The sequence below is a fragment of the Astyanax mexicanus genome, chromosome 6, assembly GCF_023375975.1.
Source record: "Astyanax mexicanus isolate ESR-SI-001 chromosome 6, AstMex3_surface, whole genome shotgun sequence".
In the NCBI taxonomy this organism is placed as follows: Eukaryota; Metazoa; Chordata; class Actinopteri; order Characiformes; family Acestrorhamphidae; genus Astyanax; species Astyanax mexicanus.
Window position 1 is genome coordinate 16,917,447 of NC_064413.1, and position 20,319 is coordinate 16,937,765.

General features: G+C 38.3%; 1 protein-coding gene across 1 annotated transcript in view; it reads left to right on the forward strand.

The window, feature by feature from the left end:
* ddc (dopa decarboxylase) overlaps positions 1-17,688 on the forward strand; it is a 39,644-nt gene extending 21,956 nt beyond the window's left edge. Inside the window, exons 9-14 of the mRNA XM_049479958.1 lie at positions 1,431-1,498; positions 2,545-2,621; positions 7,671-7,690; positions 8,281-8,379; positions 12,285-12,386; positions 16,131-17,688. Coding sequence (XP_049335915.1) covers positions 1,431-1,498; positions 2,545-2,621; positions 7,671-7,690; positions 8,281-8,379; positions 12,285-12,386; positions 16,131-16,331 — 567 coding nt within the window. The 3' untranslated portion in view covers positions 16,332-17,688. The remainder of the gene's footprint in view (positions 1-1,430; positions 1,499-2,544; positions 2,622-7,670; positions 7,691-8,280; positions 8,380-12,284; positions 12,387-16,130) is intronic.
* Positions 17,689-20,319: the final 2,631 nt, after the last annotated feature.

A 20,319-nucleotide genomic window follows, 5' to 3' on the forward strand; every position in this document is an offset into this window, starting at 1 on the left:
CATAGATAGAGAGAATCTTAGGTGGCAGGTGTGACAGCTGACGCAGCCAATATTGAGCTTGTTTATGGTGGGATGACTGGTATTAAGGGTAGAAGAAAGACAAAGCTGTTGATTGCTCAATTAGTATCACAGTGTTGCTTGCAGATAATCATAAGATACTGCAATACTGTAATTGATGCATAGTGGGTTTTTCATCAGTGGTCAGTTTTTGATTACCGACTTTCTCAAGGATGGATTACCAAGCAGCAACAGTGACATGTCTGGTGCCCAGGTCCTGCAGAATGTCACTATAAACTGAGTATCACTAGTCAAAAATCCTGATTCTGAGTAGAGATCGACCGGTATTGTATTTTTTTTATGGCGGATATTTAGAGAGCACAAGTGGCCGATGGCAGATATAAAAACAATATTTATCTTATGTTGCAAATGATTTTTAGTTTTTTTCCACCCACATTTATTCACAGTAATATGAATAATAATACACATTCCAGCCACCTGAAATTGTACACATCTTTTAGTTGCTCTCTCAGGGGTGGGTGGATAGCATTTCCCCAACATCATTCCCAGGCTACATCGCTGCGTTGCAGCAAGTGTAGTGATGCTGCATTAGTGGGAATTTGAAAAGAGATTGTGAGTGTTTGACTTCACATGTTTTGGAGGAGGCATGTGGTAGTCTTCAATGCTAGGGACATTGCTAGTGATAGGGTTAATATGATCAAAGATTAGATAATTTACTTTTGGGAGAAAAGGTCATAAATTAGAAATAAAAGTATTTTAACTCATTTCTAAATACTGATACCAAATTCGCAATTGAATTAGATAAACTCAGTGAGCAGCTCAATCATGTTTTTTTCCTTATTGTGGGAATATAACTGTAAAATCCTGATGTAACATAAACGACAGAACAACTATTTCATAACTTGAATTGTAATATTTTGTTTCAGAAATATAGTTTAATGTTTGGAAAAGACCTGTAGAAGCCAAATATGCACTTTTGAAAACTAGTGCTGTCTCGAGAACTAACCCAGCACTCCTACATTCTGTAAATAAGGTCAGATGAACAAACACAGATTCACACACTGTCCTAAGGTGCTCTCAGGATGCTCTCAATTTTAGAAGACAAAATCAATAAAAGGATGTACTAATTATTTTGCACATATGGCTTTTTATACAGAAGCCAGTGTAGTTTTTAAAGCTTTCTAGAAAAATACTCCTGGACTTTGCAGGACCTCTGGGTAATGAAAATAATGCACAGTTTGTAAGCGTATCAACTAAACAGTGACCTAAAGGGAAGGTGGAGCTGAATGGAAGCACAGAGGAGGAGTTAGTAACACAGTGGGTGTGAGTGGGTGTTCACAAAATATAAAGTAAACTATGTAACTAACAACCAAGCTAAATATATATTTAAAATGTTTGTTTTCCTACTTCAGTTTGCAGACTCCTTCAACTTTAACCCTCACAAATGGATGCTAGTGAACTTTGACTGCTCCACAATGTGGTGAGTTTGCTTTGCAAACACTTGCTGTCTGTATGGATATAGTTAGATCGAGGGGATGCATACAGCTGCCATCTCTATCATCACCTACCACAACACCACACAGACATAGTGGATGGAGAAGTTCATTTGCCTTTATTAATAGAGCTACTTACCGTAACAGTGGCCGGTAGTCATATATTACAAGAGGTGATACAGCAACCTGAAGGGCTGAAATATCGGATTCAGTTGTGCCCTTAAGCTTATATTAACTCACCCCTGCTCTGTGGTCAAGACTGGTTATACTTTGGCTAGTCATCAAAATGACTAATTTATTTTGTAAGTTAAAGCAACTTCAGCTTTTATTTAGGGCTGCACTGATTAGTCTATATAAGCAATGTTAATTATACAATGACAATTATAAAAAATTGTCGACTCCAAATGTTCACTGTTCCAAATGTTCATTTGTAGCACTGCGCAAAACACTGGGCAAAGAAAAACAAAGCGAGAAGGGTAACACCCAACTCGCCTGGCGTCTCCAAAAGTGCCCGAAAACAACACATTTTACACATTTACACATTTCCTCACTAAATATCCGCACTTTCCACGTTTAAAGGGCAATATTCTGGACATTTGAAGGGCATTTAAATAACATTTTCAGCTGTTTCGTTATAAAGCTAGAAATAGGCGCCGTACCCAATGCAAGCAGAGACAAAAGGCATTGCAGAAATAATCGTTGACCAATCGACTAATTGCAAAAATAATTGCCAGATTAGTCGACTACCAAAATAATCATCAAGTTGCAGCCCTACTTTTATTGCAGATGGATGTTTGCCTTGTTGTTTGCCACCTCAGTCTTGTAAAGTATAGAACATATTTTCTTGACATGGTCCCCCTGGGAGAAGCTGACTGTGGGTCTGGATCCACATTACCATATATATAATGAGGCTAGATCATACAAATAAAACAAATCAAACTGAAATTAACTGGCAACCCAGAATAGCCTTGTATGTACCTGTAAGTTCTCTCCTGAATCCAACCAGTATCTAATGAGATGGGTTTTTATTTAGGGTGAAGAACAGATCGGATATCATTGGGGCATTTAAGATGGACCCACTTTACTTGAAGCACGACCATCAAGAATCAGGTACGGTTCTCATATGCACTAATACAGCATCAGTGCCGCTGTCAGTTTTGTAGCATGTACGCTATAATGAAAAAAATATTCACTCATCCATACAAATAAGTGAATTATTTGTACCGTATTTTTCGGGCTATAAGGCGCACTTAAAATACTTATTTTTTCCCAAAAATCGTCATTGCGCCTTATAATGCAGTGCGCCTTGTGTATGGATTTTGCTTGTGTTTACTGACCTCGATTTTTATGTAGTACACGGCGCTCTGTTGTGCAGAATTCCTCACCCACGCCAGAAAAAGATCCCCCTCTTGGGCTAGCGCGCGGTTACCTTTGACTGCCGTACTGCCTCTCGGCTGTGGTTCAGGGTAGCTAGTTTCCACTGTAGCTCCGTGGCCAGAACAAGGTGCCGGTAAACTTTCCTTTCCACCCGTTCTGGGGTAATAGCACAAACTGTTTCTTTTTAGCGCCCACTTCTAAGTAAAGTTAACCTCTTAACACGCGCTGGCCCACCGGCGGGCCAGAAATATTTAATATTTCATAACTGGCTGTGTTTCTGAATAGTTATGAACAGTTACAGGTTCAATATAGACATCCAATATACCATTTTAAAGCTTAGAATCTCTGCTTTTGAGCTATTTAGCCTATTTAGCGGAATATCCTTTCAGAAAATAAACATTTAGGGCGAAATATTCCTTGGTTATGATTTTAATAATTCATAACTCTCATATTTGCGTTTATCGTTCGTCCATATTTCATCGAATGCGGTCATGTCATACACCATTCGAACCGTCTGGCTCTCCGGATTCCAGAACTGTGCTTTTACTGTAGGATGTATGTTTCATGAATTAGAGCTGCGTCAGAGCGCATGTTTCCAGTAATAAAAGGCTCTCCTTTTGTCCTGGGGTAACCTCCGGTCACTGCCGCCACCCCCCGAACACACACCCGCGCTCAGCCACAGGTCCTACCTTCAAAACGCGTCCAGACTAAAGAGAATCCATCAATCCAGTCTCCTGTAATCCACAGTTATATCCAAACAGCGCTGGAAATCACTTCATCCAGAAATGAAACTTATCCAATCTTTATCTCTGTTTTAAAACCGTTTTATTCACCGAATTCGGCACAACACGCTATTATAGTCAGAAGCCTCGCGGAGTAATACGTACTTGCTGTGCTTCAACATAATATGGTCTGTCGGAGCGTTGCGGCTACCGTTGTCAGGAGCCTCGCGGAGTAATACGTACTTGCTGTGCTTCAACATAATATTATGGTCTGTCGGAGCGTTGCGGCTACCGTTGTCAGGAGCGTCGCGGAGTAATACGTACTTGCTGTGCTTCAACATAATATTATGGTCTGTCGGAGCGTTGCGGCTACCGTTGTCAGGAGCGTCGCGGAGTAATACGTACTTGCTGTGCTTGTTGATTTATTGCTCAGAGATGTTATTTTTCACAGATATTGTGAAGGATTTATTGCTCAGAGTTATTGTTACTGATATAAATAAAGTTTCATTTAGTGCGCCTTATAATCCAGTGCGCCTTGTGTATGGACTAACACTAAAAATAGACCGTTCACTCATCGTGCGCCTTATAATACGGTGCGCCTTATAGTCCGAAAAATACGGTATATCTAAACCTTGTGTAAAGCCTTCCCAGAAGATGTTATAGCTGCAAAGGGTGAGCCGACATCATATTAAACACTATCACTTAAGAAGAAGTAGTGCTGGACGATATGGCCAAAATTTATATCACGATATATTTCTTAAATTTCGGTCGATACGATATAATTTCGATATCGATATAAATACTTTGAAGGCCTCAGAAAACTGCTAAGAATCCCTACAATGCCTGCAGCTTGCACTGCAAATTGAAATTATTATATAACTGTGTATTTGCACTTTTTGTATGGCTGGCATCAGATACCGTCATTATATGCACATCATCTGTCTGTCTGTCGGAAATCTGTACCTACTACTGTCTGAAAATTTAATTCTTTAAGTCTTTGAAACCTCCTTTCACAAAAACTATAATACTTTAGAAATAAAAGTAGTCAAAATAAATCAATGATCAATTTTATTTGCATATAGCAATATAATAACATGACATCCCTGTCAAACATAAGCCTATATAACTATTACCAATAAAAATAACTTTAAATTACAACAGAGGCAGAGCTTCTTATTCTTTGTGAACAAATTTAACAGATTAAAACAAAAGTTTTTCAACTAGGATTTAGAATACAAGAAGCCTTTATATACATACAAGCAACAAGATTTTCCCGTCAAACCTATAGGCTTTATCAACTATAAATAAATTACAACATAAGCTAACATAAGTGCTTCACTCGGGATAAGAAAAATATTGTATGTAGTGGAGTTGCTTGAGGTGGTGGAACAGATTAGATGTATTAACGTTACCGCTGCTGGTCGGCTCCACTCTCCAGCACAATTTGCAGTAAAGGAGCTACTTTGAGCTTTTTATTGGTTTAAAAATAGTGATTTCTTTGCATGAGCAGTGCTATGCGCCTATCGCTAGCATTTTAAGCCTGTTGGGAGAAGAGTATTTCAAAATGCCGGGGGAGAATAGAGGTGGGCTATTCAACAAAAGTTTGTACTGGTTGTACTCTTGTTTTACTGCTTTTCTACAGTTTTTCAATAAAAGACAGGATAATAAGACAGGATGAAATGATGTACTAAACATATATATCGTATGTCACTGTTATACTTGAGTTTTATTCATCTGGCTCAGATATTCCAGTACAATAATGAAATGGAAATATGAATTCTGAAATATGTTCCCATAACAGGTTACTCCTACAGTATACACACACATACATTTTATCTTGATTGTCATCATTGTCTGAATAAGGCAGGTGTTTTTAAATGTGACAGTAGCGCCGCATCACTGCCAGCAGAAAACAAATCACCCGTCCTCCTGCATCTGAGCTCGTCTTTCTCTGCCACCCTTCATACTCCTCCTCTGCAGAGCTGCAGACACTAATTATCCATCATGCTCTCTGCCGCCTGTTGCTCATCTGGCGTTTTGTAACTCAGGGGGAGGGGACAGCGGCTCCTCTGGCTGGAGTGCCGGGCCGCTCGGCTTTGCAGCTGCAGCCGGCCGCTAATTGTGCTGACAGCAAAACAAAAGAGTGTCCCTTTCTCTCAGGCCCACACAAACACACACGCACACGTGCGCAAACACTTCACAGACCTATCTATTGCCTGCTCACAATGCTCAGCCGCTCCAATTTCCCACCTCAAACAACAGAAGCCCAATGAAATTACAGGTTAGCACTGCACCGCCTGAGGCTTTTCTCTGCCAGAGAGAGAGAGAGAGAGAGAGGGGTGTACAACAGGAGAAGGGAGATGAGAGAATCACTGGTTACAGGATACAACACCTCCTTTTTTGAGGTTCTTTGCATTAAATGTCAAAAACTGATACATGTTCAGTATCACTGATCACAGCATACCACAAAAAATGCCAAAACTTTTCAGATTCATTACTCAGGCAGAAGTATAGATACTAGAGTTTAAAATAATTCTGTCAAAGTTGAAGAATCAGCTTTTTACTAAAGTACTGCTTTCAAAACTACTAAACTAAAGTATAAAAGTAAAAGTAATGTAAGAAGGGAAAAAAATGCCATTAAGGACAAAAACTTACTTCACGCCACAGGAGCCTATAGTGCACTACCCCTGCCCAAAACATAACATATAAAAGCCATGAATATAATGTAATAATAAAATCTCAATGTTAAAAAAAAAGGGATGCAATAGGCTCCCTGTTTCATTTGCATATATGCTCATTAAAAATGAATGTATTTTAGTAGAATGTAAATATATTAAAGAAGCTTAGTTGGGACCTTTCACTCGAGTTCTCTTGAGTCTCTGCACGGATCATCTCCATACTAGATTATATACATGTTAAATTATAAAATAATTATTCAAGTAAAGTATAGATAACCAACATTTCTACTTAAGTAATATTAAGTATTTGTAATAACTTTATTACTTAACATCTCTGCTTACTACAACACACACATACTAAGGAAACACGTTTCTATCTTTTTAAAACATTTATATATATTATTTTTATACAATAAGAGATCACTTCAGTTTCTGAATCACTTCAGTTTCTCTGATTTATAAGTATATGTTTGAGTAAAATTATCATTATTGTATTATTTTATAAACTACAGACAACATTTCTCCCAAATTCCAAAAAGAAATATTGTAATTTAGAGCATTTATTTACAGAAAATGAGAAATTACTAAAATAACAAAAAAGATACAGAGCTTTCAGACCTCAAATAATGCAAAGAAAACAAGTTCATATTTACAAAGTTTTAAGAGTTCAGAAATTAATATTTGGTGGAATAAACCAGGTTTTTAAATCACAGTTTTCATGCATCTTTGCATGTTCTCCTCCACCAGTCTTACACACTGCTTTTAGATAAATTTATGCCACTCCTGGTGCAAAAATTTAAGCAGTTCAGCTTGGTTTGATAGCTTGTGATCATCCATCTTCCTCTTAATTACATTTAGATGTTTTCAATTTGGTAGATTTTGCTCGTCATTTTTAAGTGCTTTTTAAAAGCTGTAGGTTTTAAATATTGTTTGTATTTTTCCTGACACAATCCTGATCTGTCCTTTGTGCTGCTGCAATATTGCACATTCAACACTTTTTAATAAAAGATTTGTCTTTTAACCATAACAGCAATTATGTTGATGGCTTATATCATACCATTTTTTCCCATATGGGTCCCTAATTGTTTTTATGTATTTAATATTAATATTTAATATTAATATACAATACAATACAATAAATTAAAGAAAGAATAAAGAATGAGAAGGTGTGTCCAAATGTTTGACTGGTTCTGTATATAGCAAAAAATCTTTATTATTAACTTAGAAAGGTTTATTATGTTTGAGAACATACAACACTGCAGACCTCAGTACTGCAGACACTGGGAAAGTAAACATCAGTACAGTCTGAATGTGTAATGTATGCATGTGGCACGTTCAATAAAAAAAGACTATTAAATAAAGTTATTTCTGTCTTTTTACAGGACTCGTGACTGATTACAGAGTAAGTGCATTTCATTAGTTTGATAGTTGTGTGTTTAATGAGGTTCTTTTTCTTATTATAAACAAAGACGACTGATATTGAGGTTATTGTTGTACAGCCATGAAGAAAAATATAAAAGCACCTTACAAAGACAGTAGTATTAAAAAGTAATTGAATGTGCCTATCTTTACCAGTTAATTTGTCTTGTTGACATTTTTAATTACATTGTATTTGAATAAATTATGGTTAAAAAGCTAAAAGGTGTCTAAAAAGGGGTTTAAAAACCTTTGTTCATGAATAAAAATCAGAATATTATTTTTCAGTTTTATGTTAGGTTTCAATAAAGTGTAGGTGTGGTTATATAGTTATACTATGCTGTTCAGTTTAATATAAAATGCCCTAAATTATTTAAGTTTGAGCTTATATACTGTGCATTTAAATTTTAAACAACAAACATCAGTACACAAACAGAAACAAAGCATTAATTGGTCAGGCTGTGTTTATCATATTAGGTTATGATTAAAGTATATGTATGAATATATATACTCATGTATAAGTGTGTGTGTTTATGTGTGTGATCATCTGTCACTACTGATCTCGTCTCTCCTCAGCACTGGCAGATTCCTCTGGGTCGGAGGTTTCGCTCACTGAAGATGTGGTTTGTGTTCCGCATGTACGGACTCAGAGGCCTGCAGGAGCACATCCGCAAGGTACCGCTCGCTCTGCTGCTGTCAATCAAACCCACCCATCAGTCAAACCAGCCGTGCCCATTCATACAGCCCATCATACTCTCACTAACCCATCTGTGCCCATTTCCTCACAAACTGTAAACAATAATTATACATAACTGCATTAAGAGCAGCTCTGTGTAGCTTAAATGGTATGCTCTTATGCTCTATTTAAATTGATGTCAATTTGTTTTGTTCTGTTCGCACTGCAAACCCACATGTTTAGAGCATAGATATTGTTTTAAAAAGATTTTTAAAAACGGTTATTTCAGTAACATCAAAGGTAAGATCAGGTTCATTTTTGAAAACAAACAAACAAAAAAATACTACATATATACAGCGCCCTCCATAATTATTGGCACCCTTAATTAAGAAGTGTTCTTTGGATTGTAATACAGTCTTCTTTTTATAGTATAGGACAACAAAAAAGAAAAAAAATCTAAGCTTTACTTCAAATGTCTTTATTTGGTTGGGAAATAAAACTCTCTAAATCGTCCAAAGTCCTGGGTCTTCTCTTATGCACTCTGCTCTTTAGCTCACCCCACAGCTTTTCTATTGGGTTGAGGTTTGGGGCTGAGTTGGCTATAAGAGGAACTTTATTTTGTGCCTTGTGAACCATTTTTGGGTAGATTTGGCAACATGTTTAGGGTAATTATCTTGGTGAAAGACCCAGTGACAACCCATATTTAGCTTTCGGGCAGAGGCCGCCAGATTCTGATTTAAAATGTCCTGATATTTCAAAAAGTTCATGATCTCATGTATCGTTACAAGGTTCCCAGGTCCTTAGGAGGAGAAACAGGCCCACAGCATCACCGATCCTCCCCCATACTTTTTTTCTCCATACTCATCCTTAGTGAAACAACAGACCCACTCAGAGCGTTTGTTGCCAAAAAGCTCTATCTTGGTCTCATCTGAACAAAGCACACGGTCCCAGTTAAAATCCTAGTACCGCTTGGCAAACTCCACCTGTTTATGCTTATGATTAGAACTCAGAAAAGGCTTTCTCAGTGCTGCACGTCTCCCAAACAGCTTGTTGGCATGTAGACAGCGCATGGTGGTTGTCTGGGAGACCTCGTAACCCCAAGATGCTACCATTTGATTGGTGAGGAGAACTTTTTACTTCTCTTACCATCCTGCTCAAGATACACTTGCATCATCTTCCAGGCTTGTTTGTCATTGTTCCAGATGTTTTAAATTTTTTGATGACGCTCTGGCTGTAGATAAGGGCATCTGCAGGTGAGTGGCCTGATTTGCCTGATTTATGAAGGTCGACACACATCTGCCTTACTTGTATAGTGTGTTCTCTTGTCTTTCCCAAGTTTAAGAGTGAGTAAGAGAAGTACCCCTCTGTGTAACTGCATATTTATACCCCAGAGAAACAGGAAAAGATTAATTACTAATTAAAAGGTTCCTAGGTGGCGCCAAGTGGTCCAGCGGTCTAAAGCGCTGCCACTATGAGCAGGAGGTCGCAGGTTCAGACCCCAGCTCATGCAGCTTTGCCATCAGCTGCCGGCGCTTAGGGGGAAGCAAAATTGGCCTTGCTCCCTCCGGGTGGGTAGATGGCGCTCTCTCCCCATCACGCTTAAAGGTGGCGCCGGGAGGCACGAGGCGTCTGTGAGCGGATTAATCAGAACTTGGCCGCTGTGCTTTCCTCCGAGCGCGCTAGCTGCTCAGGCAATGATTAATCAGCAGCAACTCGAAAAAAGGGGTGATTAACTTCACACGTGTCAGAGGAGGCGTGTGCTCGTCCGCATCCTCCAAGAGTCGCAGGTACCACCGGTGATGGGGACGCACACCAGAGACTGTAAAAAAAGATGGACGTTGTGTCGCCGTTCCCATTCATTCAATGAAAATGAAGCCAAAATTTTCCGCCATGTTGACGATCCTGATACCCGAGTCTGCGCAGTAGAGACCAGAAGAGGGAGAAAGACTGTGGAGAGACCGCCTACTCATTTAAATAACCCCGCCCCTGAGGGCTGCACACAGGCTGCAGAGCGGAGCTGACGGTCTGTTATTGGTCCCGACCATAACCAGCCCTTTTACAATAACCACACCTTTTTTGAATAGAGCTGAATAACGTTTTAAAAAACGGAATATAAAAATTTGACAATGTAAGCAGAGGTTACACTAGCTGTTGCATTTAAATAATGGAGGAAGAATTACAGTATATTAGAAAAAAACGTGATTGAAAGTTGTCTGTTTTGCCATTGAAACCTATGGGGATGGGTGGGGTTACACAGCTTTCTGAAACCGAACAGCAGGGTGCACACAACCTGTGGTGGCTTCACTTTTGAGAGACGATGCTCTGTCCAGCTATACACAGTCTATGGGTGGGACAATTGGATAACCAAATTGGGAAAATGGGGAAAAAAAATCAGAAAAAAAAGGTTCCTAGATACTTTCATCCACTTTAAAAAATACAGTACAAATGACATAAATGGTTCAAATACATTTATTTCTAAGAAATTGTTAAGGGTGCCAATAATTGTGGAACAGGTCATTTTATGAAAAATAATTATTTCTTATTTTTTAATATTTTATAGTAGCTGCAGTACAATCCCAGGAATGTACAGGATAGAGTAAATAGAGTACATTTACATGCAGTCTTCAATTAACCCTAAACAAACTTGCAAAAAAGAGAGGCTAAACAAAACGACTGACAGCAGACCATTAAGATATTTAAAACTATTTAGCATTAAAGGTCACTAGTTGGTCTATTGTAATCAACTAAGGCTGTCGTATGTTGTATGTAAAAACAAGTGATTAGAGCACCTTTATACACTGAGTTTTACTCAAACAAAAACAGATCAACTATGTCTCTTCCCCCTTTAACTTCTTCACCCTCACAAATAAAAGCATGGACTCTAGTAAGACCAGGGGTGGTCACAAACCCGGGGGCAGTGCAGATCATCTACAGCTCTGGCTTTAGTGATAATGTGGTTTTGGAATGATTCCTAACTTTTTTTTTTATAAATGTAACGAGAAACGATGCAGCACATAAATAATGTTTCAGAGTAAAAGTTATTAATTAAACTCAGTGAAAATATGTAGTAAAGTAAAAGTGGAAGTAGGAGAAGAAAATTAAGAGTACAGATACAGCCTTTTAGTACGTAAATACAGTAATGACGTACTTCTACTTCGTTACTATACATCTCTGCATCTGATCCTGTTTAGTTTTAACCAGAATTACCAGCAGACTGGTCTTGTTCCCATCTGTCTGTGCCAGCATTGGCCATTCAGTTGTCCAGTTTGAATGAGTCATGTAATGGTTAGCAGTCAGACCTGAGCCGCTGTACAGTGCTCATAATGATCTGCTGGCTGAGAATGAGGAAATGGTTCAACCGCGTCTGTTCCTAATCATATTTACCCGATATATCACTGACCCTGCCCAGTTAAAGCTCTGGAAAAAGCTTTTAAAATCACTGTACCGCTTCTGAAGACCTGACTCACTGCTGTTTAATAGCACTGTGATCCGGCTGTGCTGTGTGAGGGATGGGAATTACAGCACAGGGACGCCCCCTGCTGGACACCTGTGATCAGGGTGCTTCATAAATCCAATCCCCGCTCCAAAATCTGTTCCACCATGATTAAATTTACAGATTATGTTTGCACACACTAGCCAATTTAATACAAACAGCAACCTTATGTCATTTTAAAGTGAGCACTAACTAAAGATATGAAGACAAATATTTTTTCATATTATGAATAAGTATATCAAGTATATCAACAAAAATGCATATAAAAATATAAACCCACAGACTGATATCAGTGCATACTTAATATATAGATTTATAGTAATACAGAAATTTAGCAGTTTAGCAGACTATTACAGTGTTTCTAATAGCAATGTTTTAATGATGGTGCTAATTATGATGATGTTGTTTCAGCATGTATCGTTGGCTAAGGAGTTTGAGGATTTCGTACGAGCAGATAATCGATTTCAGATCACTGCGGATGTGGTGCTGGGTTTAGTCTGCTTCAGACTAAAGGTGAGTAAAAAACATCAAGAAATATATCCACAAAGCTTTTTTTTCTTATATATCTCCTAGCTAATCCACTTTAAATATGAGTGGCATTATTGCAAAGTGGCAGCATTTAGGAACCACAGAAACTCAGCCATTAATTTTTCGACTGCGTACCTAATCTAGTTTTATATGAAGCTTATTTTTATTTTAGTAAATACAAACTTCAAAGATTCATGATTAAAAAATGCTCTGGTGATCCAGCATAACGCTGCTTTAGTCCGGAGGAGGAGTGTGGGGACAATAGATTTTCGCTCTTGCTTATGAATATTCATACATGCAAACATATCGATTTTGATTGGATAACAGCACTGACACCAGGAGGCACAGACAAGACCGACAACAGAAACATTTTAAAAATAAAGACATTTTTACGCTAATAACAGTCTTGCAATGTCAAATGTTACTTTACTCCAGGGCCAGAAAGTAAAAATACATTAACAGAACTGTTCTATACACCTACCTACCTCAATTGTACTTTGCTGGTGGTGTTCCATACACAAATTCTAACCATTTGTTCCTTAGCTTTAAATTACTGGGCATAACACTGATGTGATATTTGCACAAATAACACAGGAATGAACTGCCTTGCTGTTCCTAGCTCTGTTAGCTCCTACCTGACCAGACGTCTCTGGCTGTCTGGCTTCAGGACTGCCTGTGGGCGGTTGTGGGCCAAGGTGAGGCGAGGCCATGAATACTAATTCATGAATTGACGTAGACAAGGTGCTTTTTCTGATCCACTAGTTTTTCCGAATATAGCTACTGCAGACAATGGAGGTTTAAGAAGAGTTTCATGTGCATCATAATATACAACTCTGAGATACCTACTGTATTTCACAAAGAACAAGAAAAAATGGATTTTAGCAGTAGGAGCCATTTAAACAAATAAAGTTCCTCCGTACAAACAACCGAATATCACACAATAGCTAAGTCCTACCGCATAAAACTAATATAAAAAATATATATATAAAGGGCTTTATCTCAAAGGGCTTACACAAACAACTTCAGCATTAGCATACACAATCCAACCAGCTGGCACAGCGGCCTAAACAATGTTAAATACCAGTAACTCACCCTCTCATCAGCAGCAGCAGGGCATTCATCAACATTGCTGGAAACCAAGTCCATCCTTCTTCTCTGGATGTGGATTTTGGGATGAAGTGGTTGATGGCAGCAGGGTCCCACAGTTGGTCCTTTGCCTTTAAACCCATTATAACTTCTTTCTCAATGGAAATTGAGGCCAAATCGGACAGTCAGGTGTGGGCAGTCGTGAGAAATTCAGTGAGAAGATTGTTTTTAATGTGTTTTAGTAGAGAATAGGCTCTCCACAGAGCAGTGGGACTTGTAGTTCTTTTTAAAAAAGAAACTGGTGAAGGTCGGCCGGGCTTTTACACGCAAAGTCAGGTGGGATATTTGCGGTTAGTTGCGCTGCAGTGGAGCTCCCCGTACCACGCGCAGCCGCCTCCGTAAGCCCCACGGACACGCGGAGGCCTAATCAAAGTTGCCAGGTTCGCGGTTTTCTCGCCAAATTGGGCTTTTTTTTTAATCCAGTCGCGTGTGAAATTTTAGGGTGGCAGGGTGCTTTTTTGGGCTACTTTTAAAAATTACCACGGCCAAAAAACAAACAAAAAAATGAGTGTTGCCTTAGATGTTACGTTAACACGGCGGGCAAACGGGTAAAAGTATACTGCATTAGATTGATTTCAACAATAAGAACCAGGAGAATATAACGACATAAATGAGAGATGACGAGAGAAAAAAGTTAAAGAGGGACAAAAACAGAAATGAGTAAATAAGTTCAGGGTTTTTTTTGCTAATCATGTTACTATTAAATGTTCTTGACTGGGATATAAAACTGTTATCAGAGAACTAATAAATCACTAATGTTGCAATATTATTAATGACTAAGCTAAATAGCAATACTGATAGTACATCCTTTATAAACATAATACTAAATCGTACACTCATAATTGTTTAGCCATTTGCTTTAAACGTGTGACATATGTTTTGGGCTAGTTTAAGCTTGGGCTGGATACTTTTTGGACCTGGCAACCCTCCGCAGGTCTGGGTGGAGATGGGCTGACCTGGATAAACTTCCCAAATCACAAACTAAAAAAAAAAAAAAATCTCTAGCCTAAGACCCACTCTCAGCCCAAACAGCAGCAGCAGCCCCAGCAGTATCGCTTCTGCTCCCTGGTGCTCCAGCCTGTCAGCAATACAGCGGTATCGCGGGTAAATGCTGGAGTTAAAAATCCTCTCAGAAGCCTTAACAGTTTTTACACGAAACATAGCTCCGGGTTAGGTCGTCCTCTGCGAATTAAAAACAACTTCTCACTTAAAGTAAATGCAGAAAACGATCTGAGAACTCGAGTTGAACGATGTCCTCCTCTGTAGCGGCAGTTTTAGCTTCAGTTTCAACTTTAAGTTAACCTAGGTTAGCTAACCAGCGCAAAGCTAACTGCTTTTTCTAGTTTCGCGTCTCCACAGCGGCCCCCAGTTATCATAATTATTAAATTAGCACGGCACAGCCCGCCCACTCTGAAGAAGGTTATTTTGAGGTGCGTTCCAAATTGAAAGCAGCTGCCTAGGTAGTCACTGCCTTCAAAATCAGCTTATTTATTCTGCAGCGTTTTAACCGACAGGGAAACTTGTTTATGCGGCAGCGCGTTCCGGACACGCTCTGGAGTCAGCATACGTCATCACGTCTAAAGCGCGCTGTGCTCGTGAGCTCTGTTTACAGTCCTGATAGGGGGAAAATACACATAATGTGTAGGAGCTCCACACTTTAACAGTATAATAAGAGGACCCTGAAATTTGAAACAAGGCCTTCAGGTAGTTCTCTGGGTTCCACCATATTGAAATTAAGTCACAATAAGTCGACTGACGAGTGCAGAATTTCATTTCCTTGAGTATTTTACCACATAATTTGCAATGTTAAATCTGGCCCTGATCCAGTGCAGTGTACATTTGCTTTCCGGTTATTAACTAATTTGGTGTTAAATATTTAATTTATATTTGCCTGTATTGACTTGGGATTTAACTGAGGACTTTATCAGGTAGATTGAGACAAGTAGAATCTTTAAGCATGTTCGAATCTTTAAGCATGTTCCTCGTCCCGAACTTTAACATTAAATGCAAATATGATCTACAGCTCTGGAAAAAAATAAGAGACCACTTAAAAATTATGAGTTTCTATAGTTTTACAAAATTGAAAACCTCTGGATTATAAGGATGATCACAAGCCATTAAACCAAGCTGAACTGATTTAATTTTTGCACCAGGAGTGGCATAAAGTTATCCAAAAGCAGTGTGTAAGACTGGTGGAGGAGAACTCACCACGATGCATGCAAACAGGATTATTCCACCAAATATTGATTTCTTAAAACTTTATGAATATGAACTTGTTTTCTTTGTATTATTTGAGGTCTGAAAGCTCTACATTTTTTTGTTATTTTAGCCATTTCTCATTTTCTGCAAATAAATGCTCAGAATAACAAGACTTTTATTTGGAATTTGGGAGAAATGTTGTCTGTATATAGAATAAAACAACAATGTTCATTTTACTCAAACATATGACTATAAATAGCAAAATCAGAGAAACTGATTCAGAAACTGAAGTGGTCTCTTATTTTTTTCCTAAGCTGTATATTATGACATTTGTGATGGTTCTTCTTTTTGTATCGTAACAGAATTGTCCTTGTCTCCTCTCAGGGCTCTAATGAATTGAATGAAGCTCTGCTGAAGAAGATTAACAGTGCTCGGACGATTCACCTGGTGCCGTGTCAGCTGGCGGGCAGATTCGTGCTGCGTTTTGCAGTGTGCTCCCGGACAACGGAGTCACGGCACGTGCAGGAGGCCTGGGCCCACATCAGCAAGCTGGCCACCGAGCTGCTGCACCAGCCCTCACACTGATCTGCACACAATGATCACCATTCAGCTTCTTCATTCAGCGGCCATTCTGCTTATATAATGATCCAAAGAGGGGAATTCAGTCAGTCAGTAGCTACAGTATGGGGTGATACAGTACATGTCCACCTTCTGTGATCTGAAAGCATTTATCATTAACTTTCTTTACCAAAGTTTAGGCTGAATAAAGCAGTTGTCCAGGTTTGACCACCCCACCATAAGCCTGACATGATTAAGTAGAATGACCACTGTGTGAATAAGATGATAATAATGATCGCACTGACCGCACTGTCTTATACTGACCGTCCTGCTGCTGCATTTCCATCCACTTCTCTCCAGTGTTTGTGTATTGTCTGTTTCTGTGTGTCTGGTGTGTGTGTGTGTGTGTCATGTCCAGTGTGTCTTTATGAGATTTTTACACCTTGCATTTACTTCCATGTGGTCAAGATCCATCTTTCACCATCTGCATGTGTCGTCTGACTGAGTAATCCAGTCTGGGCTTATCTATGTAAAAACACAGGTGTTTTAAAATATTCTATTCCTATCATTTAAATTTGTCCAGTAAGTGTAAACACATCTGGTGTACTTCTTTTTAGATTACAATCCAGATACTAGATATATTAAACAAGACAAAAGGAAATAAGTGACAACCATATTTACCATACTTGTGCTGGGCACATATGGACTAAGGCGTTCACCTTCAACACATCCATGCAATAAAAACACACATAAACACTGCAGTGGGCAGCCATCTCTACAGCACCCATGGAGCAATGAGGAAACCCAGGTATTGCCAACAACAACACTGTCATTAATAACCCTGTGCTATAACCCTTAAGCCACTATTGCCCCATCTGACCTAAACAGATGCTAGTGGGGTCAGTGTGCACCCCGGGCATGTTTACATCAGGCTTTTCAGTAAAATCTAATTGTAATCCAACTCATGAAAATTCACGTAAATGCAAGGTGCAAACAACTTCTGTGTTGTCAAAGTAGATGTTGGTCTTTTTGGAACGTGTGACCATCCAAAACCGTCTATGTTTAGTCCCATGAAAATATGTGTGCTTGAATGTAAGTCTGTATTCACTGTTGAGCGACATATAAGTATATTTCACAGATATAAAAGGCGCGTGTGTGTGTGTGTGTGTGTGTATGTTTGTGTACTATTGTTAATGAAATACAAAAGATGTACAGAAGGTTTATTAAATATTAAGGCCTACATCATTACTCCCACTGCAGCATAAAGTACTGGAGCCTGAGTTTTTCTGCTTGCTTATGATTTACAGCTTACTAACATAACGTTTTAAACGAATCCGGGTTAGTGAAGCTTTGGCTTTGCTGAATAAAAAAGTACTAAGTGCCAGTTTGGTCTTTGATATCTTCCATTCTACACTTGCAAAAACTTTTTACAGCAAACATCATATACAAACAAACAGTGATCAGTCTGTTTCTTAAATAATAATGTTTTTTCACAAAATGTGCACATCATTTTTGATAGAATTAATTTAATCAATTTTTTAAAGCTAATACTTACACATGAAAGCAGTACCAGAATTCACTTCCCAAATCTCACGGAAGTTGTAGGAATCATATGGTTCTGATTGGCCTGTGCTCTACAAAGAATCTGTGAGTCAGCCAGTCAGTTTTTAGTGTGGGCGGGGCATTGGGAGAGGAGGTGTCCAAGTCCCGGTCCAGAGGTACCTCCCTGAAATTAAGATGTCTGCAATACCATTGGAAATCAAGCAGCAGTGTAGTCAATAGAATAGTTTAAGTAAAACACAGACACTGCAAAAGGGGCATGATGAAGTCTTGTTGGTGGTCAGTTAAAGTCCATAGCCCATCTGTTGATGCAAGCTTTAGCACAGTAATACGTGTATGACTGAGGGTACGCAATGCATCCCATAATGGTAAACCAGATAACCTCAGAAAACATGCTTAATATTTAAAGCATTAATTTTTTTTGTGTTTAGTGCTTAACCTGTTGGACTCTACATGTAAGCCTGCTCTTCAGTTCTTTACTCTCATAACTACACAACTGTTATTATTAACATCAGTTCATAAACACCAGTTTAAGCATAGAAGAAGGTAGCCTGGGGAGAAAGACTACACATTGAAGGTGAGTACAGGAGGGGCAGATATGCTCAGAATGCAAACAGATGGTGCAAGGAGCCAATAGGAAATGTGTGAGATTTATGCATGAAGGTTGCAATGCCCAAACAAAAATTCATTAGCAAGAAAAGGCATTCTTAATCCCCAAACCTTCATTGGCCAATAAAATTAGTTATGGGCTTGGTTTGCCAGAATATCTCCTGTGTGCAGAAATTTGAACATAAATAAATTAGATCATATAAGTATAGTGAAAAGCTCATTAAGTTGGGTTGAAAAAAAATTTGTAAAAAAAAAAATATATATATATATATATGTATTGTACATGTTTAGATGCAAATGTAACTGATCAGTTTTTGTAAACCAACAGCCACTCAACACCATTTTCAGCTTGGAGAAATAATATATTCTTTCTTTCTATTTTTGTAAATGCACTAAAAATAAAATAACTTACTATAATACAGAAAATAACTGATTTCACCTAAAACAGAAATTATTATTTATTTATTTATTTATTTATTTTTATATAACTAGGGATCAGGAGACTGTCATGTGGTTCACTACAATTCTTATTCCATCATGTTATGTTGCTCACCGCAAAATGCGGGAAAGCTCAGCACAATTGGCAAAGAACCAATGGCAAAAGAGATGACCTGACTGTGTGGAAGTGTGTATATGTGTTCCTGTCAAATGATCTGAAGTTTAGAGTGATCTTGGATGGTACATTGTCTGAAATGTAGCCGTTTGGTCATTGCTTTAATTTAAAAGTGTAAACTGTGAAGCAGAAGAGCACATTAAAAAAACGTGATTTTTCTTCAAACTTTATGGAAGATGCTGTATGTTATCTCTAATCTGCAGACAGGTAGAACTTTAAATGCACTGCCCAGAATCCTCTTTAGCTGGAGACCCTGTCTGCTCCCATTCAGGATGAAAGCCCTGATGAGAGGAGACAACTGTAACTTTTCAGTCCAGTTTACCTACTAACGTTACTTTATTGTGAAGGTTAAAATGCTAAAACAAACATTCTGACCGCTAACAATAATGCAAATAAACAGTTAGCTTCGTATATGGCTGCTTTAAGTTGCACTGTTGCTAGACTGCTTGTCTAGTTGCTATAGAGAAGTATTACCTATAGAATTTGACTCTCTGAAGTAGATTTGCAGCCTGCTGCTAACACCAGCTAGCACTGCTGGAGCAGTATTAGCATTACCCGCTAACCGTGCTAGCTCTTTCGCTGTTAAGAGGTGAGAATATCAGACTGTAGCCTGTGTTAAAACAAGCTACGTGGGACAAATCTAGCTAATATCGCCAGCTGAATTAAGACGGAATGATAGGATACTTTTTTTTTTGTTCTATACAACTACAACTATAAAAAAAACATCAAACACTTAATTTCTAACATGTTTGGTAGGTACAAATCAAAACAACAGACTCCGGAGCCGTAGACATATGCAAGGAAATTAACCAACATAGAACATAAATAACAAAACTGCAAATAAAACCAATAGTACATTAATTGAGGAAGGCAAATCAATATATAACAGATCATCATTATAAAACAAATCATAATAACAGAAGAATTTTCTATTTTTCTTTGTGTTAATGCTACTTAAAGAATTGAGGAGTGAATTAAAATCATTTAAAAAGATGGAAATGGTTAGTGTTTAGTCTGAAAATGTTTGCTCGTGAATAAAGTATTTGGCAGGTAGAATATAAAATTTACAATATATTCTAAAGGTTTATTTGATGTATTGTATTGTAACAGATTATATCCTTAAGCGTAAAAGAGTAGATAACATTCACAGGGAAGAAAAAAGATGTGATGACAATTCTAACCAGAATCTTTTAGTTGTATCACACTGTTAAAATAAGTGCTCAAGGGTTTCAT